Source organism: Macaca nemestrina, chromosome 17 (assembly GCF_043159975.1).
Source record: "Macaca nemestrina isolate mMacNem1 chromosome 17, mMacNem.hap1, whole genome shotgun sequence".
NCBI lineage: Eukaryota > Metazoa > Chordata > Mammalia > Primates > Cercopithecidae > Macaca > Macaca nemestrina.
Genome location: NC_092141.1, coordinates 52947354 through 52974469, shown reverse-complemented (window position 1 = coordinate 52974469; position 27116 = coordinate 52947354). Strand labels below are relative to the sequence as shown.

General features: G+C 37.3%; 1 protein-coding gene across 1 annotated transcript in view; it reads left to right on the top strand.

Moving 5' to 3' along the window:
* Nucleotides 1–27116, top strand: part of LOC105476782 (ankyrin repeat and fibronectin type III domain containing 1) — a 353243-nt gene that overhangs the window by 64822 nt on the left and 261305 nt on the right. Inside the window, exon 2 of the mRNA XM_071082907.1 lies at nucleotides 10485–10525. Within this exon, the coding sequence (XP_070939008.1) occupies nucleotides 10485–10525 (41 nt within the window). The remainder of the gene's footprint in view (nucleotides 1–10484; nucleotides 10526–27116) is intronic.

Below are 27116 nucleotides of genomic sequence, written 5' to 3'. Positions count from 1 at the left end.
CAGCAATTGTGCCCCTCCAGCAACATTTGATAATGTTTTGTGACATTTTTGTTGTCACAAATGACGAAGAGGATAATACTGGCATGTGGCAGGTAGAGGCCATGGACACTGCCAAATATCCTACAATGCACAGAGCAGCCTCCACAACACAGAATCAATCAGGCCCCAAATGCCCGTAGTACTAAGGTTGAGAAACCAATATAGAAATTTATTTTCCCACTGATATGAGTAAGTGCATCTCCCCTTCAAAGGCAAAGGAAGCCAGTCAGTTTAGCTTTTGAATAGTATTTTTTTTCACCATACTATGTTTTAAAATAATTTGTACTTGTCTTTCCCCAGTTAAGAGGTTTTGGGTATAGAACTTTTAAATGATGTCTGCGTTCCCTGAAGAATAATTATGTGACTTCTAGATTTCTAGCACTATTATCTCTAATAGATTTACTTGCTAGGATCTCAACAGTTACATGTCCCAATGGCTCCGCAAATTCAACATGTCTAACACTACTTTGGCCACAGCTATAGCTTAGAACTTCGTCCTTTTTCACCTGTATGCTACCTCCTAGTGAGTCATTAGATTCCAACAAAATCTTCTCTCATATCGATCATTTCGGTGGCTAGCCATATCACCGACCCCATTCTCCAGGTGTCACCTAATCCCCTGCCCACATCCAATAGATCACCTGGTCCTATAACCTGTTTCTCCTTAGCCCCTTCTTTCTCTCTCTCTCCCCCTCCCTCCCTCCCCTCTTCCCTCCCTCCCCTCTTCCCTCCCCTATATTACTCCTCTGGTTCAGTCCCTCAACATGGATATCTGAGTTAATTAAATAACTCCTTCTGACTATTCCTTTCTCCAAGTTGACCTTTCTAAAATCCATGCTGTATAAATCCATTCATACTTCTTCCCTATTTTGGCAACTTTTAAATACCTTTCTTGGCTTTCAGAATAATGTTCAACCCTTTACCTGGCTGAGGTGATCTAACTCTTGCTGGTCTCTGTCCCACCTCTTTTCACTCTTCCATGTGTAATTCTTTAGTCTAATTTTTTTGAGCTACTTTGTGTTACTTTAGCACACGCCCTGTCTTGGGGACTTCACACATGCTGTTTTCAGCAAAGAATAATCTTTTCCACCTCTTCACCTTGCCCAGCACCTAATCATCTTGAAATCTCAGCTCCGACATGAGCATCACTGCTCTGGGAGAGTGTCTGTGTATCACTGGAGCCATCCTTCAATATGTGTGTCTCTCAAATACCCTTGGAGTAAAGGGTACTTTCATCACATAAATTTGTGACAGTCCCTCTCCCTGGAATTCATGCCCAATATCAGAATATTGCAAGTTCTGGAAAAAGACTGCCATAAAAAGATATATTTATCTGTGATCCAATGTTTCCCAAACTTACTTGAACATTTAACTTATTTTTTTTCCACAAACCTATTATCATCTTTTTTTGGAAAATTTTGCCTTAATCTGATTTAGGAAGAGCTTTCTTTGCTCCTATAGATACCCCAGGCATAGCTCTATTACAGTACTTTTCACACATCCCTATAATTGCAGAGTCATTTTCTAATAGGTATCATATACAATAGACTGACTACAATGCCTCAATAATAAAATAATCACCATGTTTTTATCAGCGTTATACATCCAATACCTAGAACACATTTTAAATATGATAAATATTTGATAAATAAATACATTGGACAAAGGACAATCTAGTTCATTGCTATTAATAATTCACATATGTTAAAGAGTAGGTGCCTAGCCGGGCGCGGTGGCTCACGCCTGTAATCCCAGCACTCTGGGAGGCCGAGGCGGGTGGATCACAAGGTCAGGAGATAGAGACCATCCTGGCTAACACAGTGAAACCCTGACTCTACTAAAAATACAAAAAATTAGCCAGGCATGGTGGTGGGCACCTGTAGTCCCAGCTACTCGGGAGGCTGAGGCAGGAGAATGGCGGGAATCCAGGAGGTGGAGCTTGCGGTGAGCCAAGATAGCGCTACTGCACTCCAGCCTGGGCAACAGAGCGAGACTCAGTCTCAAAAAACAAAAAGAGTAGTTGTGTTTTTTGTTCTTGTTTTTGTTGTTGGTTTTGTTTTGTTTTTTTGTTTTTTGTTTTGATAGAGAGTCTCACTCTGTCACCCAGGCTGGAGTTCACTATGTTGGCCAGGCTAGTCTCGAACTCCTGACCTCAGGTGATCAACCCGCCTTGGCCTCCCAAAGTGCTGGAATTACAGGCATGAGCCACCATGGCCAGCCAATATCATTGTTTTGATAAAATATTTTAATATTCAAGATAGAATATAATTTATGATATTGACATGCTTTCTGAGAGTGCCATGTTTAAGTAAATTTCTTAATGTCTTTATCCTGAAGATAAGAGTTGATGCTTGGTCTGGCTTCTCAATCTGGCATGGGCATTGAAATCTTTTTTATTGTTTTGGGAGTCAGTTTTGAATTTGTTGCTGCTGTTGTGTGTTTTGTTTTTTAAGAAGACCACAACTAAAGACCACAACTCAATTGTGAGTTATTTGGGGTCATTTTCTGCCCCAATGGTGGCTACTGAAACCAGCACAAACTGTCAGAGCAGTTTCATTAAAGGTATTAGGAGACCCTTGGCTTTTTAATATTAAGCTCAAATCCAAAATGACCTTAAAAGGCAGTAATATTGAAGTCAGAAAATCTGTATTCTAGTTCAAATCACTTGTAGCATGATTTGGAGATGATCATTCAATCTCACTGATTCTTGTTTCTACCAGTAACTTAATGTGCTGATAAATTTATTCTCTGTCTTCCGAAGGTGATATGAGAATTACATGAGATGATCTATGGAAAAACTGTGTAAGCTTGAAAGCATTCAACAAGGTACTCCCAAATGAAATGCAAGCCCCTCAAAGGTAGAGCTCATCACTTATTGATCACTCTCATGCTTAATACAATACCTGGAAAAAGAGATATTCATAAATATTGAATTAATTAATGCAGATAATAAAATAATAAAACATTAGCCCTGAAGCTATGTTAATACAATGGGAACAAAAACAAAACACATTTAAATATTGTGTTAGTCCAGTCTCCCATTATTATAAAGAAATACCTGCTGAGCGCGGTGCCTCACACCTATAATTTTAGCACTTTGGGAGGCCAACTTGGCAGGCAGATGGCTTGAGCACAGGAGTTCAAGACCAGCCTGGGCAAGATGGCAAAGCCCCATCTTTATTAAAAAAAAATACAAAAATTAGCTGAGTGTGGTGGGGCGTGTCTGTAGTCCCAGCTAATCACAAGGCTGAGGTGGGAGAATCACCTGAGACCAGGGAGGTCGAGGCTGCAGTGAGCTGTGATTACACCACTGCAATCCAGCCTGGGTGACAGAGACTCTATCGAAAAAGAAAGAAAGAAAGAGGAAGGGAGGAAAGGAAAGGAAAAGAGAAAGGAGAAAGGGGAAAGGAAAAGGGAAGAGGGAGGAAGGAAGGGAGGGAGGGAAGGAGGAAGGAAAGAAGGAAGGAAGGAAGGAGGGAAGGAAGGAAATAAATACCTGAGACTGGGTAATTTATAAAGAAAAGAGGTTTAATTGGCTCACGGTTCTGCAGGCTGCACAGGATTATGATGTTGGCATCTGCTCGGCTTCTGGAGAGACCTAAGGAAACTCAGAATCATGGCAGTAGGTGAAGGGGGAAGCAGCCAGGTCACATGGCCAGAGCAGGAGCAAGAGAGAGGGAGAGCATGAAGATGCCACACACTTTTAAATGACCAGATCTCATGAGAACTCACTATCGTGAGGACAGTACCAAGAGATGGTACTAAACTATTCGTGAGAAATCCACTTCCATGATCCAGTCACCTCCCACCAGGCTCCATCTGCATCATTGGAGATTATGTTTAAACATGAGATTTTGGCAGGGTACACATCGAAACTATATCAAATATATAAATATATGCCATATTTATACATCTGCTTGTATATATGCCTATTGATGAAAGGCCTGAAGTAGATGAAAGGTGACCAAATTATGAAAATGTATAAGGAAAATTAAATGTCAATAAACATTAGAATCAAACAGAAGCTTATATGATGTACAAGAAATTAATACTTTTGTTAAGAAGTTCAGTGGTAGCCAGATATAAGTCTATATCAAGAACAATTTTAAATGGTTAAAAATAAAATTCAAATATTCTTGTAGTAATCAAGATATACAGAAGTCCAAATATAATTTGAAGTGCTTGGAAACATGGATGAACTTTACCTGAAGGAACTCTTTCCCAGCTCTCTGCAGGGGTGACAAAGCGATTTTGAATACAGTTATCTGTAGATGGGAAAAGCTCAGCCTACATTTGTTGGCAGTGCAGAAGGATTCCCCGACACCCTGGCTTGCAGGTTTTGGAGGTGACGGGCAGATTCAGCCAGTGATTGGCAGCTTTTGGACACCATCATTTACAGGGCTGGGGAATGTGAGGGCACTGAAGCCTGGGAAGATGCCTGCCTCCCAGGAAACAGGGAACATAGGCTGTTTTTCTCTTCAGTCCAAGGGGCCCACGCCATAGAGCCTACTGCCCTATGTGGAAACTTGTAAGAAATGCAGAATTCCAGTCCCCACCCGAGACCTTCCAAACCAGAATCTACTTTTTAGCAAGGTCCCAGGTGATCCACGTCCCAGGAGCACTGGCCTAGAGGTTGTTCTCAGCAGGACTGCTTGCTTTAGATGTATGGCTGGGGAGGAGCCCAGAAGATACTCTTTTTGTGTAACACAAAGAGACTTGCCACACTCTGCACTTGTCTGGAGGATCCTGAGAACTTGGAGGCCTCCCCTGCACCCTCAGTTGAGGGGTCCTAGCCTACCAGCCTGTTCACCAGGAAAATGTTCCTCCTTTGCCTCTCACAACTTGCAGACCCACTACTACCCCAAAAGTCTGTCTACACGTGTGCTGAGGACTCATTTCCCTGTAATGGGTTAGAAAGATCTGGATGTTTGCAGACAAGTAACAGTGAGGAGAAAAAATGCACAAGGCGTTGAAGATGACTCAGCAGTTTGAAGGAGGAAAGAACAACACAATCAGAACAAGTGGCTCTCTGTGAGGTAGTCTTAAAGAAAGAAAGAAAAAGGACACTAAAAGAAAATAATGCAAATTCCTAGGTAGACTAGGGAAATTATTACAAAGGAATGATCCAAGAAAAAGAGAGTTCTTGAAACTCAAAAACATTGCTGAAAACTGAATAAGGTGTCTTGAAGTTCAGGTGGAAGATTAGCACACAGAGAAGAAAAACTCAAAGAAATGGAAATTATGCATGCTAAGTGAAAAATACATATGGAGGACACATCTTCTTGTTGGTAGAGGATGAATAGTTTCAACCTTCTTGAAGAGTGATTTGCACAACCCATCTAATATTAAGCTGCATCTACCCTATTATAAAGTACTTGCAATTCTAAGAACTACTTTACAGTATAAGACCACACATCTAAAAGCAAATGTTCAAAATGCTTGGTCATTACAAGCCCACTGTAATTGCAAAAAATTACTAACAACCTGAATATCTGTGAATATAGGATTAGTTAGGACATGTCCATAAATGATTCCTACTTAGCCACTAAAAAGAATAAGATCTCTATATACTGACTTGGAATCAGTGTCCACAAAAATATCATTAAGAGAATAAAAGCATATTATAGAAAATTATCTAGCTTAACTTATAGAAAATTATCTAGCATGACCTTGTTTTTGTTGTAAAAATTTTCATGACGTACATATGTATGGATAAAGGTTTATATATGCATGCTTTCATAAGCATAAAAATATTTAGAAGGATACCCTCATGTGCTGTTGATAGAATTACTTCTGGAAAATGGGGGTGTTGGGCAAAGCGTTCACTCCTTTGTGTGCTTCAAAATAAATCTGTGCAGTTCTGAGTTCTTTTACTTCATTTGAGTGGGTTTTTTAATATTTTCTAAATGTTTGATAATGAAAATTGCTTATTTAAATTAAAAATATTTGTAACTGTTAAAAAAGTTATAAAGAAATCAAAACACAAGGAGTCATTTATAAATAAACATGCTAAGTCAGTGGAATGGTTCACCAAGGCCTCAGCAAAGGCACAGAGTCAAGGCTAGGAAAAGCAAAAAGCAGCAAATTCCAATACCGTAGGAGAAGCCATTGGCAGTGTTTATAAAATTAGTAAAATACGAGTGAGGCCAAGGGATTAAAAAGCTACTGTGAGCAAAATTATTAGAAGTCATGAAAAACAATCTGATATCACTTTTTGAAGTTGAGTTCATTGTGGGGTCAAATCAGAACCCACAGAGAAAAAAGAGGTCATGTCCCCCGATTATAACCATTTAAGGAACTAGTACAGAATATTTTAATCCAATGGGTGGTACAGTTCTTTGTACAATAAGTTTTCAGTTTGGACTTAATGAAGACAACATAACTGTCACACAGTAAGCACTAGGATTGGGCCAGTTCTCTTCCAAATGCCTTATATGTATTATCCTCCAATAAACACAACAATATTAGGAGAAGTACAGTGCTACTCTTACTTCTATTTTGTAGATGAAGGTCTCGAGACTTAGAGAGATTAAATAACTGGCCAGAGGTCACACTGGAGGTTGGTGGAAGAATCGAGACTTGAACTCCTGGCCCTCTGATATTGCTTCTGTCCCCAGAGTGGGGGCCATGGGCAGAACCCCTACAATTCTTGACATCACATCGCTATGCCTTCATCACATAGTCTTGGCTTTTAAAGAACACTTGATCAAAGCAAAGAGGAGATACACTATTCATAAATTATTATTATTACCTGATAATTGGCATATTCTATCTTAAATAAAACCTTCATTCTTAAATTAATTTCACAGGTAATTTAAGTGGTTACCTATACTCCTGAGAATAAGTGAGATAGAGAATAGGTAGTCCTACCATAGCATTAAGCAAATAAGTAAAATTAACATAAGATAGAATTAATTCAAAATTCAGAATAAGAGGGCAGTAGCCACCTCATCTCAAAATTCATAATCTTGAACATATAGGAACTAGATTATTGTGTATCATAAAGAGGAATAGGTATATAGGAGATTTTACTCCATAGGTTACATTATACAATTATACTTGCATTGATGCAACTTTTTATGAGCCATAAACATTTTAAATAACTGACAACTCAAACCAGATATCCTAATCAGCATAGAATACTCAGAAATCTAAGTGATTTTCTAATGAGTATCAATTGTAGGTTACAGATGACAACATGATGGGATCAACCACAAGAACCAGGGTGAGAAGTTGAGATCAATGAATGGTATGGGGAATCCCCTAGTTGAGCACTTGGTTTAAAGATAAGATGTTCTTAGAAGAGATCACAGACAGAGATGTATCCTCAGTGTTCAGCACAGTTCATATGAAAGTGGATTTCAGCAAAGGGACCAAAGAATGTGTCCCAAGGGCTTCGGGCAAAGTCTGTTCTGTATGAACCTTGCTACTGAATCAGGCACATGTCCTACCATGATCTGAGGATAACCTGCTGGCCATGCAGATCTTCTGAGGTGGGCATAGCACAGGGCAGAGCCAGGATGTACCTCACATCTCCCCTGAGGTGGGAGCAGAGAGACTAGGCTTCCCTAGCTAAAGTCTTCTAAGATCCACATAAGGAGATCCCCATTTATGATCTCTTAAAGACCCTTGTGTGGTGGGAGAATGGACTCCGCCAAAGTATATGCAAATAATACAAATGGTGGTCCCTCAAATGAGCCAGTTCCTTCTGCCCAGGGTCTTGCACTCAGTGATGTTCCCTTGCTTGGTCTGCTCCACACTCGCCATCTGCCTTCTTATGTCCTGCTGTAGGGTAAGAATAATATCTCCCTAGGGTTACTATGAGGAATAAACTACACAGTACATTAGGAGGTTCTTGATGCATTAAGCACTCCATAGTAACTGTTATTATTATTAAATATGATTTTTTTACCAGATGCTATTTCAATGCTTCCCCAAATTAGACTTCCTTGACCTTTCTGTCTGGATTGATTACCCAATTTCACCTTCCCTCCTCACTGACCACTGTTGTAACTTTGTGTTACATTGTGATGCAATCCCTCTAAACTGTCCAGTTGTCTCTCCAGCCAGACAGAGGTTAATCACGAGGGGAGGGGATGTGTTATTAGGGCCCAGCACAGTGCCTTGCACATAGTAGGCACTCCATAAGCATTCAGTGAAGGAGTTAATACTTTGAAGGCCTCTCTTTCTCCTTTAAGAATTCAGGTTTTTCTTTGTCTGTTGTGGAAATAAGCTTTAAAAAAGCAGAGGTGTCTTTTTATGTAACTCTCTGGTCTGAAAAAGCACACTGCCACAGTATGCTTAACTGCTTGATTTATTTTGTACCTCAAGAAAAATGATCAGTAACATTGAATTGAATAGATACATAATGTAGTAGTCTCAAAGACATCCCTGAATAGTTTTCAAAGTAATCAATGATATTGCTGTGAAAATGTTGCCCAAATGAAGAGTTCTTGTCCAATGAATCTGTCAAGTAATAGACAGATAATTTTCTTTGTTAATACTTTTGTGGCCAAAGAAGAACCCATTATGTGAGGCAGCGGTAAAAACTTTTCTCAGTAGGTGAGAATGTTCCAAATTTGTTTCCTAGCAACAAGTTCTTCAAAGGAGCTGAAGGGTACACAATTTCAGAAGAATTTTCAGTGCACTGTTTTTGTTTGGAAGGCCAGGGGGTGGGAGGAAATGTGTGTCAGGCTGTGATCAGAACAGCGTTCCAGTTAGTGCCACATGTGAGATCTTGTTGGCTCCGAAACTATAGAATAATAACTAACAACTAATAATAATAACTTCTTCCAGTTAGTGACACATGTGAGACCTTCTTGGGTCAAACTATAGAATCTGTCTGAGAAATTCAGTCCAATAAAAATGTATCAACCTCTTACCTGTATAAAGAGGAATTATCTGTATTATTTGTGGGCCCAGAAATTTAATAATTTAACAATTTGTCAATCAATAAGCCCCCCTCCTAACCATCTTCACAGATAGTAAATGAGGAATTAGGTGGCTTGCTAAAACAGGTAGGGATTTTTTAATAAGGATGTTGACTGCAGATATTGAGTAGTTGGAGGAATGAAAATTGGAGAAAAACAATCTGGAAGAGGAATTTGGGACAAGGGTGCAGCTTTGACTGTCATAAATGGATACCCAAGCGAGACCTCCATAGCTACCTTCCCATCTCCCATTTCATGGATTTATCATATATTCTTAATTTGGTTTTACAACTTGGTCTGCTGATAATAATAACAACAACAGTAATAACACCAGGTAGTGCTGGAGAGAGGAAATATGGTAAGTCTGGTTGGCTAGTTCAATGGCTTAAGACTTTCATCATTTTCTTGCTTCTGGAGCACATTGACATGAGGAGGACTTTATCTAACTATTTTATATATATAATTTTATTTAACCCTTACGGCAATTCTTTGAAATAGCCACTAGTAATATTTCTATCAATTTTAGAGCATTGAGCCAATTTGCCCAAATCACACTATTATTAAGAAATGGCAGAGCTTGGAAAAACATTGGTCCACTGAAGTAACTAATCTGACCTATCCAGATCACTGTGGGTGGTGTGGAAAGATCTTTCTGTAGGTCTGAGGACACCACAATTTGAGGGCTTACTCTTAGAGATGATCTGGAATCACTTGAATCTCAGAATGCAAATAGTTCATATCAATCATAGGGACTTTCCTGCCATTTCCTATTAAACCTACTGCACTAAAAAGTACCCCTTTCAATATAACCACAATAGGTTCAATAAATTATGGATTTGGAAGCAAGCTGAATTGTCTGGTGGGCTGCCACACTGAACAAATTGCCTGCACAATTGGCCTTCCAAGCATAGGCACAGTCTCTTTGTCCCTCCCCTTTCACCAACATCTTGAATAAAGAGAAACTTGGCTTTGGTTTCAATCCCCCTCCTCGCATCTCCCACAAAAGCTTTCTATTTCTTGGAAAAGAAAACTGTCCATTTATCCTAATAAGTATGAATTGAGAAAACCATATCTTTAGGAGAAGTTTCATTTAAAGGAACAATGTGTCAGAACTTGGCCAACAAGAACAAGGTACAATGTCAGTGTGAACCAGAAGCAAGAGAGTGATGAGCGTCTAAGCCATTGAATGAGCCAGCCAGACTTACCATGTTTTCTGTCTCCAAGATTGGACCTGGGAGACAAAGCAAGCGTCAAGTAGTCTTGAAATTCTAGGATATTCAGGAGCAGGGAGCAGAGCATGTGATGAGATACAGCAGCTAGCGTAAATGTTTTCTTTCTGGGCTACAGCCTCCTGTATCCCCAAGAAAAATCTCCCCATAAATATATATTCTTCTGTAGGCTAGGCTTCTCTCTCTCTTTTTTTTTCAGTCAGTGGCTTCAAATGTGACTCCTTTTTCATTTTGAATTAATTGCTGTATAATTTTTTAACATACTTTTTTTCTTTCTTTGTTTCAGAGGCTACTGTTTAAAGACAGGCATTTTACTTGCAGCAAAATGTAAGTACGTTTCCTCCTTGAAATGGTATCTACTTCTCAGCTGTAATTCCTAAGCCTCCTAATCTTTAAGGCTCCCATCTCACATTGCTGCATTTTTAAAGTCTGGCTCAACACACACAGCCAATCTAACATTTCATACTATTGATTTGTATAACACCATGGAGCATTTCAGAAACCATTCTGGAAGCAGATGCAGCCTAATTGTGGTTGTGACAATATTGCATCTAAAGCTAGATAAAAGTGAGGAATAAAAAAATAGGCAATGTTCATTTATATATTATGACCATGTGACACTAAACATTTAAATATTCAGTTCTCTTAAATGACTAATTTATTATTCTTTTTCCATTTGCTCCTCACCATGTAGTCACAGACTGTTTCTTGTTTAACAGCATGGTAGTAACCTTAATAATTCCTTCCTGTGTGTACTGCGTTATGGCCACTCTGTAAACCGGTATTGTCTCCAGAACTAATCTCCTGTGTATTATGTTTCTTTATTCTTAGTACTTCCAGTGTCTATACCTAAATTACAAATCCCCTCTATTCTGAAAGACCAAATAAAATTATAGCAGATCTGAACTGGGAGTTCCTGAGTTTTGTCTTTGGAATTAGGGTGATTTTTTTTTTCTTTTTTAATGAAATGAAGGTAAGAATAATTTTAACAAAGGAAAAAAAGAAAGTTTCATATGTCTCTGGTGTAATTTAATAATATCCAATGTCCACAAGCAGGAGGTAGATTTAGCTGTAATATAAAGACCCTAGCTGTTCAAAGCTACCTCAAAATGTGTAAGTTGCTTGTCACTAAGCAAGTAATCAACAACTCTAAGGTAGATGGTTGAGTCATGTACCCTCATGGAGGCTACATCAACTCATGGAGGCTACATCAACTCTCAGCTTCTAATTCATACAGAATTTCCAGCAGAGAATGCATCTCAGTAGTCACTGAAGCATTTAATTAGACATTCTAGTACCTATCAGAAACCAAAGAGCACAGTTAAATTGTACATCTTATACATGTTCTAATAAATTCTCTTTTGAATCATTCAGTCCCTGAGAAGATTATATGTTCAGCTGAACTGCAGGAAAAACTTAGTTTTTAACTGATTTCCCTGGATGATAGTTTTTTGTTTGCTTTCTAGAATAAATTGATCCCACTGCTATACATCAAATATTCAAGCGTTAGCACAAAAGACATTCACCCTCAAAACATTCAGATTTAATGTCAACATATTACGCATTCACTGAAATTTTTTTAAATGTCAATCTCTGTATTATCTTGCTTTAGTCTTTATTGCATTATCAAGACACCTGCATGCTATGAATGTTTTAAGCAGCTTTTACCAAGAAAGTCATGTTAGATTTTATGAGTAGTCTCCTTTTCATGTGCTATCATGAGTGTATTGTTTGTACAAATGTTAACTTTTGACTGTATTCTTTCTTTTGAACACAGAAAGCTGTTCAGGGGAAATTGCCTATGTTTACTCTCTTGCATATTCATATTTGGTAGCTCTTTACCGTACAGTTACTGCCTATTTAGGTTTTACTAGTATTTTAAATGAGTTAATGTTAGATACCGAAAGATACTTGGTGTATATTAATCATGAAAATTTGATGAAGGGCAATTTAAGGCAGCATTTTAAGTCACTATACGTAAATTTAAACACCTACGTGTTACCCTAGGATCTCTTCATCAAAATTTCAGTTGAAAGTGCCCTTTATCTTTCAGACTGAAAAAAATAAAAATAAAAAAAGAGGGTGGAAAGTGGCTATTTTACCTTAGAGGTCTCAACTTGTGATTGTTTGCTTTCTTTTCGTATTTTTTTTTCTTAGAAACATACAGGGTGCTTAGTGACCCTATATGTTTCATTAGTAAATATTTTGAGAAGAAGGAAGATTGCACTGGAATTATACACAATCCAGACAAAATGGGTCTACCCAGCTCCCCAAGCAATCTCTGAGCAACTGGGGAAAGGTTGGTCTGACCCACGGAGTCACAGAAACACATTAAAATCACCAGGCAGTCTTGACCTGGGTTCCTTTCAGCAGCTACGTGGAATCAGCCCCTCTGGAGTTGACATTTTGTCCTCATGATGATTGTATTATTCAACCAATGCAAATGGAAAACGACCTAATCAACGTTCCATTCAGACAAGGCTTACATCTATAGTGAATGACAGGAGACTTTCCAAGTGAAGGTCCTGCAAATGTATATGCAACACATAAAATCCCAACCCACAGATGGAGGACAGCCTCAGCCAAGTCAGGAAAATATGCCCCCATAGAGGAATAAGGCTGGGCGCTGGAAGGAACTCAGGAGCAAAAATCAAAAGGCTAACTCTTAATGGCTAAGTCCCAGTTCACTCCTTCAGTAGTATGATTTGGAGTATGTTACTTAACCCTTCAGTTTCAAAGTATCTTTTTAGGGAAGGAGAGAGGAAGGAAGACATTTTTCCTGACCTCTTCAAAGGGTTGTTGTGATAATCACATAACATAATGTTTTGGAAAAATTCTACCATCTAAAAATGCTTTGTATTACCAATAATCTTATTAAATTATTGGAGACCCTCCCTGTTTTAGTGGGAGTCCTTGGGATTCTGGTGGCAAGCTTTGGGCTTTCAAATTAATACCACACAATAGAAGAAAATAGAACACTATTGGGCCAGGTCAGTGCTCTGGAAAGACTTGTGCCCACATTCTTTTGTTTCTTTTCAACTTCTCATATTCCTTAGGACCACTGCCTCTGGTGGAAGAGAATTATCTTCTGGGTGGTATGGGTGAGAAAGTTGCCAAACAAACCTGAATTATCCAGAGGCCTGTAAAATGCGCAATTGCTTTTTAAGAGGCATGGTGATATCGTGTGTTCCTTTCGATTTTTGGCAGTAACCATTTTCTGCAATTTGTGGTTTTGCAATTTCTCTTTTCACAGACAACACCCTGGCTCTCATTCAATGCCCCATTGGTGGGGGTGAGGTGGGGAAAAAGAAAGATTCCCTGGGGCCCTGACTGCTCCAGAAAAAGAAGGAAATGTTAATGAAATAAGTCAGAAAGAACGCTAGAGACTAGTGGAAGCTGGTTGGTTACGGGGGAAGAAACAACTTTTAATAAATTGCATGGTGTGGCTAGGATTTTAGCTGGGTCTTTCATCGTCTGGGCAAAGACCTGTTCTCTTAATTCTTCTTGCCTCTCCACGGAGCTCTGTTTGGATTACAACGTCAATCTTTTCTCTTCATTTTTTTCCTGTATTCAACAAGCCTAGAGCAGTCTCTTTCACTGTCTCCTTGGCCTCTTGTAGAGGGATTTTCTTTAAATATTCCATCTCTAAGTATCCATTTGCCAATTACATTAACTTGTTTTGTGTAAATTAGCTCAAGAGCTATGCACCAGAATTTTTTGCCCTCATTCTGGGTGCCTTTTCTTCCCCTTCCCGACGGCTTTAATGCCCTTTGCAGAGGAGGTCTGTGGTCAGCAAAGCAGTACAGGGATGTAGCATTTATCTAGGTGAGAGTGATTTGTTCTGTTTCTATTCATCGCCTCTGGAAAGGGTTTGCAGACTTCTGTTTGCTTTTTTATGGCTGCTAGGCACTGTGCTGAAGGATTTAAAGTTGCATCCAGTGTTAACCTTGTATTCTTTCTCTGTTCACTTTTTTATATCAAAACAGTCCTCTGTTTCCCGTGGAGTGGATTCCCAGGGCCTATGCCCATTGTTCTTGGGCTTTCCGTGCACAAAGGCCACGTATTTCTTCTCTTGTCATGACCTAAATATCACTGCTTCTTGTACTTCTAATTGCTCCTCATATGTTAATTACAATCCCCCAAATTTCACATATTTCGGGAAAATATGATTTTACTGTGTGTGTGTTACAAACGTTTAGGGAATTACTTCTGTTATGGAATCATAAATCATAAATCATGGAACTTTGATTTTGGAAGATGCTTTCAATGTGATGCAGTTCAGCAGCCCACCCCAAGTTGTCCTCACATCTTCTCTCAAAGCCCTTCCTCTATCTCACATGGTAACGTAATCCATTTTTTAATAGCTCAGCATTCAAACTTTCTTTTGCTAACCTGAGATAACCTCCATCTGACTTTGGGTCATTTGTGCTAGTTTTACCTTTTGGAGCAGCTCAGAAGTTGACTCCTTCCCCACATGACAACCCTTCAAGTATTTTGGAATCTGATCCCGTATACTCTCTGAGTCTTCCTTGTCCAGGCTAAACATCCTCAATGCCTTCAGCCATTCTTCACATGACTTGGTTTAGTTATCCTTTTCCATGTATCCCAGTTGCATTTTTCAATGCTCCTTTTAAAATGTTACAGCCTGAAATGAAAAGAATACTGCTGAGATGGCTGACCAGTATAGAGCTTCTAGGAAAAACAAAAACAAAAAGGAATGCTCATTCTGGTGTGTTAGTTTTATTACAATAACTAAGAGCACATCAAAAATTTGAACAGCACTTTAGTCCTGAGGTTAATCTAAAACCTCTAGATACAAAAGCTGCTACAAAAACAGATTTTCAGTCATGTATCTTTGCACTTGGTTTTGAATATGATGCAAAATACATTTATCCCTGCAACACTTAGTAATTTCAGAATATAAGTGAAACTATTCGGAGTTTTTTGAATTTGAATTATTTTAAATCCTTTGCCAGTTTAATCTGCCTCTTGGCTTCATTCAAGAGATTGGTGAAGACAGTGAATATCTAGATTTTAAGCTCCTCAAAGGTGGAACCATGTTTTATTCATCTTTGTCTCTCCTGAAATGTCTGTGATATTCTCTTAAACAACCAGATGCTCAGTAAATGCTTATATTAACTCGATCAACGGAATCAAATACAAAGTAGCTTTCTAACACCCAGACTGGAACCTGTCTTTAAACTGATATCTGTGCCCTTTAGAAACTAAGATAAATACTTAAAATACACTATACTGCTAATGCTTGGCAATTTTGTAGCATTGTAGAGTTAACTAATAGTGCCACCTCAAGGGCTAGATAGTCTGAATTCTAATCTTGCTAGACTTTACTGGTTATGTGCTTTGGAGCAAATTAGATCACCTTGTCTGTTCCTGACAAATAAAATGTAACAATAAATTATTTGTGTCTGCCTCATAATGCTTTTGTGAGGCATGTAAATGCATGCTCAAATTTCATGTAAAGAATATAGAAAAATTACTGGTAATATAAAAATAATAATTAATAGTAGTAATAGTTGTATTGTTGTTGCTTTTGTTATTATTTTCAATATATGCTAATAGAACCACCCAATCCTAAGAGGAACAAAAAATAACTTTGGTATAACTTGTTCATATTAAACCCATCTTGACTTCAACTAATAATTTTATTATCAAAATGCTAGTGTGATCTGAATATAACTGACTGCTTCATGGGCCATTTAAGCTCAGACATGCATTGGAAAATGAAAAACTCAAAACATCTAAAAAAGTGACAACAATGTAAATTTTTACCGAAGTCCTTCAAAGGGGAATTATGTTACATTCTACAGCAAAATATTCTAAAGATCTTCTTAACCCAAATTTCTCATTTTGAGTAACAACTGAAACATTTTACCATTCTCTCTCTGCTTTATAAAAACAAAATGTGCTGTTTTGTTCTCATTTACCTCTTCTCTCCTAATCATGTCCAGTTCTCCAGAACTACTAAATTACTAGCCTAATCTTTTCTGTCTATAACTCCTCCATTCCCTATATAATTTTATGTGGCCCTTCCAGGTGGCATGTGAAAAGATGTGTATGTTTGCCTATGTGTGTGTGTGTGTGTACATTATATATTATATGCCTAATGTATAATATATATTATGACTTTTACTGATATAATAGATGTGTAACAAAATTTATGATTGACGAATGAGTATAGTTTCCATGTAAACGTTGTTGATATTTATATATATATGTTAATGAGTGAGACAAAAATGAAACAGAAAAGATATACATCACAGGTCCACTCTTCATCAGTAATGTGAACAACTTCTTTGCTAAACTGGATAATAGTTTTGAATACAGTTGAATATTTCCTCAAATTTCCATGTTATAGTATGACAGCTACAGACAGAACATTCCTTTTTGTTTAATCTGCATTAGTAACAGTCTCATAACTTTCTTAAACATAGACGATCAACAAAACAGTAAATCAAGACCTGGTTGGTAGCATTTGCCAATTTCTGTGGTGTAAATGCTCCTGCCATGGCCATTTTCAAGTTAACGTGATGTCACTAAATGTGTAATTAGGAAGATGTGCAGCAACACACCTTTATATGGTATTCATACCATACGGATACAAAACATGCAAGTAAACTAAAAAGCATAGGTAATTTAAAATGCAGCAAAATAATTAAGAAGTGATGAGTTTTTAGCACTTATTTCCTTTGGGTTTTTTTTAAGCTTTTATTTTAGGTTAACGGGTACATGTGCAGGTTTGTTGTATAGGTAAAATTATGTTACAGGAATTTGTTGTACAGATTACTTTATCACCCAGGTACTAAGACTAGTACCCAATAGTTACTTTTTCTGATCCTCCCCCTCCTCCCACCCTCCACCCTCGAGTAGGTCCCAGTGTCTGTTGTTCCCTTCTTTGTGTCCATGAGTTCTCATCATTTAGCTGCTACTAATAGGTGAGGACATGCAGTATTTGGTTTTTTGTTCCTGCATAAGTTTGCTAAGGATAATAATCTTCAGCTCCATCCATGTTCCCACAAAAGACATCATCTCATTCTTTTTTATGGCTGCATAGTACTCCATGGTATATATGTACCACATTTTCTTTATCCAATCTGTCATTCATGGGCATTTAGGTTGATTCCATATCTTTACTATTGTGACTAGTGCTGCAATGAACATTCACATGCATGTGTCTTTATGGTAGACTGATTTACATTCCTCTGGGTATGTACCCATTAATGGGATTGCTGGATTGAATGGTAGTCCTGTTTTTATCTCCTTGAGGAATCACCACACTGCTTTCCATGATGGTTGAATTAATTTATACTCCCACCAACAGTGTCTAAGTGTACCCTTTTCTCTGCAACCTTGCCAGCATCTGTTATTTTTTTTACTTTTAACTAATAGCCATTCTGACTGGTATGAGATGGTATCTCACAGTTGTTTTCATTTGCATTTCTCTAATGTTCAGTGATATTTGACTTTTTTTCATATGCTTGTCAGCCACATGTATGTCTTCTTTTGAAAAGTGTCTGTTCATGTTCTTTGCCCACTTTTTAATGTTTTTTTGTTGTTGTTGTTTCTTAGAAACTTGTTTAAATTCCTTACAGATGCTGGATATTAGACCTTTGTGAGATGCATAGGTGGCAAATATTTTCTCCCACGCTGTAGATTGTCTGTTTATTCTTCGTAGTTTCTTTTGCTGTGCAGAAGCTTTTACATTTGATTGGATCCCATTTGTCAATTTTTACTTGTGTTGCAATTACTTTTGGCATCTTCATCATGTCATTTTTGCCCATTCCTATGTCCACAATGGTATGGCCTAGGTTGTCTTCCAGAGTTCTTACAGTTTTGGGTTTTACATTTAAGTCTTTAATCTATCTTTAGTTGATTTTGTACATGTAAGGAAAGGGTCCACTTTCAATCTTCTGCATATGGCTAGCCAGTTACCCCAGCACCATTTCTTGAACAGGGAGTTCTTTCCTCACTGACGGTTTTTGTCAGCTTTGTCAAAGATCAGATGGTTGTAGGTGTGCAGCCTTACTTCTAGGCTCTTTATTCTGTTCCATTGGTCTATGTGTCTGTTTTTGTGCCAGTACCATGCTATTTTGGTTACTGCAGCCCTGTGTTATAGTTTGAAGTTGGGTAACGTGGTGGCTCCAGCTTTGTTCTTTCTGCTTAGGATTGCTTTAGCTATTCAGGCTCTTTTTTGGTTCCATAGGAATTTTGAAATTATTTTTTCTAATTCTGTGAAAAATGCCATTGGTAGTTGGATAAAAATAGCACTGAATCTGTAAATCACTTTAGTCTGTATGGCCATTTTAATAATATTGATTCTTCCTATCCGTGATCCATGAGCATGGAATGTTTTTCCATTTATTTGTGTCATCTCTGATTCTTTTGTTCTTCCTTTCCTTTCCTGCTTTCGATGGAGTCTTACTCTGTTGCCCAGGCTGGAGTGCAGTGGTCTGATCTTAGCTCACTGTAACCTCTGCCTCCCAGGTTCAAGCGATTCTTCTGCCTCAGCCTCCTGAGTAGCTGGGACTACAGGCACGTGCCACCATGCCCAGCTAATTTTTTGTATTTTTAGTAGAGGTGGGGTTTCACCATGTTAGCCAGGATGGTCTCAAACTCCTGACCTCGTGATCTGCCTGCCCCGGCCTCCTAAAGTGCTGGGATTCCAGGAGTGAGCCACTGCATCTGGCCCTGATTTCTTTGAGCAATGCTTTGTAGTTCTCATTGTAGATATCTTTCACCTCCCTGGTTAGCTGTCTTCCTAGATATTTTATTATTTTCATGGCAATTGTGAATGGGATTGCATTCCTGATTTGGATCCTGGCTTGGCTGTTGTTGGTGTATAGGAATGCTAGTGGTTTTTGAACATAATTTTGTATCCTGAAACTTTGCCAAAGTTGTTTATTAGCTGAAGGAGTTTTTAGGCCAAGACTATGGGGTTTTCTAGATACAGAATCAGGTTGTCTGCAAACAGGGGTAATTTGACTTCCTCTCCTCCTATTTGGATGCCCTTTATTTCTTTCTCTTGCCTGATTGCTCTGGCCAGGACTTCCAATACTATTAGGCTGGTGCAAAAGTAATTGTGGCTTTTACATTTACTATAATGGCAAAAACCGCAATTACTTTTGCACCAACCTAATGAGTTGAATATGAGGAGTGAGAGAAGGCATCCTTGACTTGTGCCAGTTTTCAAGGGAAATGCTTCCAGCTTTTGCCCTTTAAGTATGATATTGGCTGTGGGTTTGTCATGGATAGCTCTTACTATTTTGAGCTGTGTTCCTTCATTGAGAGTTTTTAACATGAACTGATGTTGAATTTTTTGAAAGCCTTTCTGCATCTATTGAGATAATCATGGGGTTTTTGTCTTTAGTTCTGTTTGTGTGATGAATATCATTTATTTATTTACATATGTCAAGCCAACCTTGCATACCAGCGATGAAGCCTACTTGATTGTTGTGGGTTAGCTTTTTAATATGCTGCTGGATTTGGTTTGCAAGTATTCTATTAAGGATGTTTGTATCAATGTTCATAAAGGATATTAGCCTGAAGTTTTTGTTGTGGTTGTGTCTCTACCAAGTTTTAGTATCAGGATGATGCTGGCCTTATAGAATGAGGTAGGGAAGAGTTCCCTCTTCAATTTTTTGGAACAATTTTAGTAGGAATTGTACCAGATCTAAACACCCACATCTTTGTACATCTCTTTGTACATCTGGTAGAATACTGCTGTGAATTCATCCAGTCCTGCCCCTTTTTTTGGTTGGTAAGCTATTAATTACTGATTCAATTTTGGAGCTCATTATTGGTCTGTTCAGGGAATCAATTTCTTCCTGGTTCAGTCTTGGGAGGGTGTATATGTCCAGGAATTTATCCATCTCTTCTAGGTTTTCTAGTTTGTGTGCATACAGGTGTTCATGGTAGTTTCCGATAGTTATTTTTATTTCTGTGGGGTCAGTGGTAACATTCCCTCCGTCATTTCTAGTTGTGTTTATTTGGATCTTCTCTCTTTTCTTCTTCATTAGTCTAGCTAGTAGATTATATATTATTAATTTTTATAACAAACTAACTCCTGGATCTTTTGGAATGGTTTTTTGTGTGTCTCAATTTCTTTCAGTTCAACTCTGATTTTGGTTATTTCTTGTCTTCTGCTAGCTTTGGGGTTGGCTTGCTCCTGCTTCTCTAATTCATGTGTGATGTTAGGTTGTTAATTTGAAATCTTTCTAACTTTTTGATGTGGGAGTTTAGTGCTATAAATTTCCCTCTGAAGGCTGCTTGAACTATGTCCCAAAGATTCTGGTATGTTGTATCATTGTTCTCATTAGTTTCAAAGAACTTTTCAAAGAACTTCTTGGTATCTGCCTTAATTTCACTACTTACCCAAAAGTCATACAGGAGCATGTTGTTTAATTTCCATGTAATTGCATGGCTTTGAGCAATTTTTTTAGTCTTGACTTCTATTTTTACTGTGCTATGGTCCAAGGGTATGTTTGATATGATTTCAGTTCTTTTGCATATGCTGAGGGTTGTTTTATGTCTAATTGTGTGGTCAATTTTAAAGTATGTGCCGTGTGGTGATGAGGAGAAGGTATATTCTGTTGTTGGGGACAGAGTTCTGATGAGGTCTATCAGACCCATTTGGTCCAATGTTGAGTTCAGGTCCTGAACATTTTTGCAAATTTTCTGCCTCAATGATCTGTCTTCAAAGATACCATTAGTGGAGTGTTGGAGTTTCCCACTATTATTTTGTGGGAATCTAAGTCTCTTTGTAAGCCTCTAAGAACTTGCTTTATGAATCTAGGTGCTCCTGTGTTCAGTATATATATATATTTAGGATAGTTAGACCTTCTTGTTGAATTGAACCCTTTACTATTTTGTAATGCCCTTCTTTGTCCTTTTTGATCTTTGTTGGTTTAAAGTCTGTTTTGTCTGAAATTAGGGTAGCAACCCTGCTTTTTTACTAATTTCCATATGCTTGGTAGATTTCCTCCATCCCTTTATTTTGAGCCTATGGGTGTCATTATATGTGAGATGGGTCTCATGCAGACAGCATACCATGAGTCCCTTGATTTTAATGCAAGTTATTTAACTAAGTTTGAATAATTTAATTTGTAGCAATGATTGTGTTTAACAAATAGCTTACAAATTCTTGAAAATCTGACAGTTGCTCCCCGGCAAACTGGTACAAACCATCTCTAGCATAACACTGGTCCTTCCTCTTTAGAGAGCAGTAAGGATAGGAAGTGGGAAGAAGAGATTGGGATATGATTGTGAATATTAAGTTTATTTTTTTTCTCATTACAATGTTTTTAAAATCTGTTTTAGACTTTTGCCAAAGATCAGAGACAATCTCCTAAGTCTTCAGCAGGCAGTTTCTACCATGCTTGCCATGAAAATATTTTCATCTTTAGTATTAATTATGATTCAAAGATTTCATCATTCTATCTTTTCTAAACAATTTTTTCGACTACAAGAATCACAAGTTAAAGAGAATGGGGAGGAGAGGATTGTAAGGTACAGATATTTAATGAAATCCACAAATAGAAAAAAAAGCTTAGTTGCATCGTATATTAATCTGAACTGCAGAGCTCCATAAGAAATGGAGAGAGGTTGGTTAATGGCTACAAAATTACAGTTAGATAGAAGGGAAAAGATCTAGTGTTCAATAGTGAAGTAGGGAAAGGTAGTTCACAATAATGTGGTGCAATAGTTCAAAATAGCCACAAGCTAACAATTGAAGTGTTGCCAACATAAAAAATAAATGTTTGAGGTGATGGATATCCCAGTTACCCTGATGTGATCATTACAACATTGTATGCATGTATCAAAATATCCCTTTCACTCCATAAATGTGTACAACTTTTTAAATGTATCAACCTTTTAAAAACTAAAATACATATTTTTTAAAAGGAATCAGAGCTGCTGTCTTCTCTCTGGGGCCTCATGGTATCACCTACCTCTGTTGACAAGGCCAAACTATTTACTCTCCAGATTGTATATGTCCCAAAATGGCAGCCACAGGCATCAAGGATTAGACATTTTAGCTCCTCTTTCCACTTGGGAAATCCACAAGGATTTCTAAACTCCAAAGAAAAAAATTCACATGGTTCAAGTCTTTTTTCCTTGGCAGGCTATTGGTCAGCATACAAATGGGATTCCTCAGATTGAAACACTTCTGGTTCCATTAGATGTGACTCCAGCAGAGTTGTGGGAAAGGATAGGGTCAGAGGAACATCAAGGACTATGGGCAAAGACAGCTTACATATTAGGGAGCTGTGAATAGAAAAACATAATGATTGACATTTTTAGTGTAGTATTCATAGGCTTTTTCATTAAGAAGAAGCAGCGTTATGAAATATTTCAAACATAGAGAAAATAATATAATGAGTACCTATGTTTTGTCACTCACATTTAACTAATTTGAGTACATCAATTTTTGGTTCAGATTTTTATAGATTTTAAAGAAATAAATTATTTTAAATATAATTAAATCTTCATATGCCCCCTTTCCTGATCTGATTCTGTTCTATCATTCTCCAAAAAACATCACAATCCTGTGTGCTTATCCTTGTTTTTCTCTATCAGTGAGCAATATCCATCATTGCGTCATAATTTTTAAGTTTTCATAAATGATACCAAGTCATATGTGCCATTCTGTATTTTTTTCAGTCAACATTATGTTTTTGAGATTTATTCAACTGGACATGTGGGTATGATTCGCTATTTTAACTCTAGATTGTATTCCATTGCATGAATATGTTGCTATTTTCCTTCCTTCATTCATTCATTCATTCTATTGGTGAGCAATTAGGTTGTTGCCAATTTTTGCTATTAAAAAAATACTGCAATGATTATCCTTGTAGCTTCATGCACCTGGGCAGAATTTTCTCCAGGATACCAAGATGTAAACTTATTGGATTATAAAATATATATCTCATTAATATTACCAGATCTTGCCAAATAACCCTCCTAGGGTGGCCAGTTTACATTTGTATGAGCAGGTCATGTAAGTTTCGGTTTCCCCAAATCTTTGCCAACATGGGTTATTTTCAGACCTCAAAAATATTTTTCAATATGATGGGAGTAAAATGGTGTGTCATTTTTCCAGTTTTCAGTTCCCAAATTTCTAGTGAAATTGAGCATCTTTTAATATGTTTCTTGGTCATATTTTTGTGAATTGCTTATTCACATATTTTACTATTTTTTAATGAGTTACTATTTTATTTTTATGGTTTTGTATAAGTTAATTATCTCTTCCATTTAGTAATCTATTGTATGTTATATGCAAATACCTTTTTCAACTCTGTTGTTGGCGTGTTTTTTTTTTAACTTTTTGTAGAATCATTTTAATTATAGAGACATTGACATTCTAACATAATCTATATTTTTAAGATTTTCATTTAAAACGTTTTTTATTTCCTACTTTGATGATGTAAAGATATGCTTCTGTACATTGTTATGTAAGTTTTAAAGTTTTGATTTCGCATTTGTGTTTTTTATCCATATGAAAGTTATATTTTCTGGAGGCTGAGGCAGGAGGATCACTTGAATCCAAGTGTTCAAGTTTGCAGTGAGCTATGATTGTGCCACTGCACTCTAGCTTGACCAACAGACTGAGACCCTGTTCTAAAAAAAATAAACAAAAAAAGAAAGTTATATTTTGTATGCTGTGAAGTAGGGGGTCTAACTTTATATTTTTCTTTTGGAAAATCAACTCACCCCACACGATGTAACAAACAAACAGTCCATGATTTCCCCATGGAATTGCTATGCTTTCTCTATCATGAGCTTGCTTTCCATATGTCTGGATGTGTTTCTAAGGAATCTACTCTGTTCAAATAGCCTATTGATCATTATCTGACCCAAAGGCACATTCTCTTAAAATACTGTGGCATTAAATTACAGCAATCTCCCCTTATCCATGAGTAGTAAGTTGCAAGACCCCTAGTGGATGGTTGAAACTGCAAAAAGTACCAAAACCTATAGTATATATACTATGTCTTTTCCTATGCAAACATACCTATCATAAAGTTTAATTTATAACTTAGGTACAGTAAGAGATTAATAATAATAATAAAATAGAACAATTAAAACAATATGCCAATATCACTAGTCTTGTGCTTTGGGGCTATTATTAAGTAAAATAAGGATTACTTATAAACATAAGCACTACAATACCATGGATACTATGACAATCAGTTTCATAACCAAGAGGGCTATTAAGTGACTAAGGGGCAGGTAGCATATTCAGCGTGGATATGCTGGACAGAGAGAGGATTCACGCCAGGCTGGGACAAAGTGGAATGGTGTGAGACTTCATCACCCTACTCAGAATGGTGGATCACTTAAAATTAACAGTTGTTTATTTCTGGAATTTTTCATTTAATACTTTTGGATAATGTTTGACCACTGGTAACTTAAACCACAGAAAATGAAACTGTAAGTAAGGTAGGACTGCTGTAATTTTTAGTAGCTGATAGGACCAGGTTCTGTACCTAGATCTTTTTCTTCAGTATTATCTATATCTTCTCTGTCTTTTAATTTCTTGTGTGATTTTTAAGATTGGTCTGTCAATTTCCACAAAAATCACTATAAGAATTTTGATGAAATTATATAGAATTTATATTCAGGAGAATTGGCATCTTTGTTATACTGTATTATTGCATCCATGGGTATAACATGTTGTATAATATATTTAATCTCTTATAAACTTTTAAAATGTTTTATAGTATTCTCTACAAAACTATGAAATACCTTTTGATGTATTTATTAGTATAGTTTTAATGTGAATGATCTTTATACTTTTTACAAATAGTTATTCTTGCTATCTAGGAATACAATTGATTTTCATGTTCGATTTTAAATCCAGCAACACTACTAATCTCTCTAATTTTTTAATGGTATCTCTGTAGATTATTCAAAGATTGTCTATAATCATATACTCTGCAAATAAGAATAATTTTGTATCATGCTTTCTAATTCTTGAGCCTCTGATTTTGTTGGTTTTATTGCATTGCTTTGGGTCTTCAATTCATTTTGAGTACCAGGATGCTGATAGCTATTCTTGACTTGTCTCAGACTTTAATAAGAATTTATTTAAAATTTCACAGTTAGGAATAATGTGTGCTGTATGTTTTTTGTTAAATGACTTCTATTAGGTTAAGAAAAAGTCTTCTCATTCCTTTTTTACTAGGATTTAAAAAAAAACCACGATTGTGTATTTAATTTTATCAAATACTTTTCTGCCTCTATAGAGATGATGCTATGGTTTTGTTCTGTTGATCCTTTCATGTGAAATATTCATAGATTTTCTGACATTAAACTATTATTGCATTCTTGGTCTACTTGGTAATGCTTTTTAAAAAATGTATTGCTATACAATTTGCAAATGTTCCATTCAATTTTTCTCATTTATGTTCACTTGCAAGAATAGTCTATAATTTTCTTTTGTTGTTGTGGTTGTCATTATATTCTTTTTTACATTTATTTAGCATTGAATTTCTTTGTGCTTTGGGAATTTTGTGAATATCTTACTTTCTTTGAGACTTTCCTCTCTTTCTCTTCCTCCCTCCATCTCACTCTCCTTAGTCCTCCTTATCTAAAGGTTTTGCTGTTGCCTCTACTGAGGGCCTCACCCAAGACTCCCATTCCAACCATACCTTTAATAGGGGATTATGCCCCTGCTCCATGGTGACATTGGGACTATCCAAGAGCCAAGCCTCCAAGCTAGTGATAGTTTGGCTCAGTTGATGCCTGTAAGGTGAAGCCAGTGTTTCCAGCCTTCCTGGGCCACAACTCAATAGTCTCAAGGACAGTGACCTATTTCTGCCCCTTTGACAAACTGAGAAGACCTACATTACTCCTGGTTTCAAGTAGTAAGCGCATCTTCAGATGTCTACTTGATATGAAGTATTTTTACTTTGTGGTAAACTACAGGTGCTAAACTCCTAGCCCTCCCTGATTCTAGCCCTTCCTAGCTCTGATTCCAGATGGAAGCCCAGGTGGCTAAGGGCTTCACCTCCACCTGCATGCCATCCCCTGTTTATCTCCTTAGTTTTCAGTTTAACTTGTGATCTATAGAATTATGTATACACATACACACACACACACACACACACACACACGTATGCACTTTAACTCTGGAATTAGTTTTAATCTCCAAATGCACTAAGGAGTGTTTCAAGAATGTTAGGTTTTTAATTAAAATTTGAAATCTACGCAATTATCATGTTCTGTAGTTCTGGGCCTTTGAAGGCATTTTTAGTTAAATGAAACTTCATTGTACTGGGGTGGAGAAGCCAGTTAGCCCTAGTTTAGCCACAGACCCTCATGACATGTCAGGGGTGGGGAGTGGAACTAGTAGTGACCACTAGGAAAGCAGGAAGGTGGAGACAGGGTGTTGTTTGGAGAGAAGTTCTGAGTGGCATACATAGAATGTGGCATGCGGCAGAAAAGGAGTGGTGACTATAAAATACTGTATAAGTGATGAGCTTTCTTTCTCTACTCACATCTTGTAAACTTAAACACATTACTTTTAAAAATATGTATCAACATGTACTATTTGTCAGACACTGTGCTAGGTGAAGTCAATAAAAAAAAGACAGACAATGCCTATTACCTTAAGGGGCTTATATTCCAGTGGAAAAGGTAAAGTGAAGATGGGGCAGAGTAGCTCTACGGGAATATTTCCTCAGTAAGATTTGACATAGCATTCCCTGTGTGCTGGTACCCAAAGTCACATGCCCAGAAGAAGCTGGCTCCATGACTCAAAGTTATTGCATCATGAACTTCTCAATCTTCAACTCTCAGGGTCCAGCAGCCAAAGGAGAGAACGGAATTACTCAGCTTAGAAGGGTTTTCTCAATACCAAGGTATGAGAAAGCTGAAGGAGTGAGTGATGTTACCATTC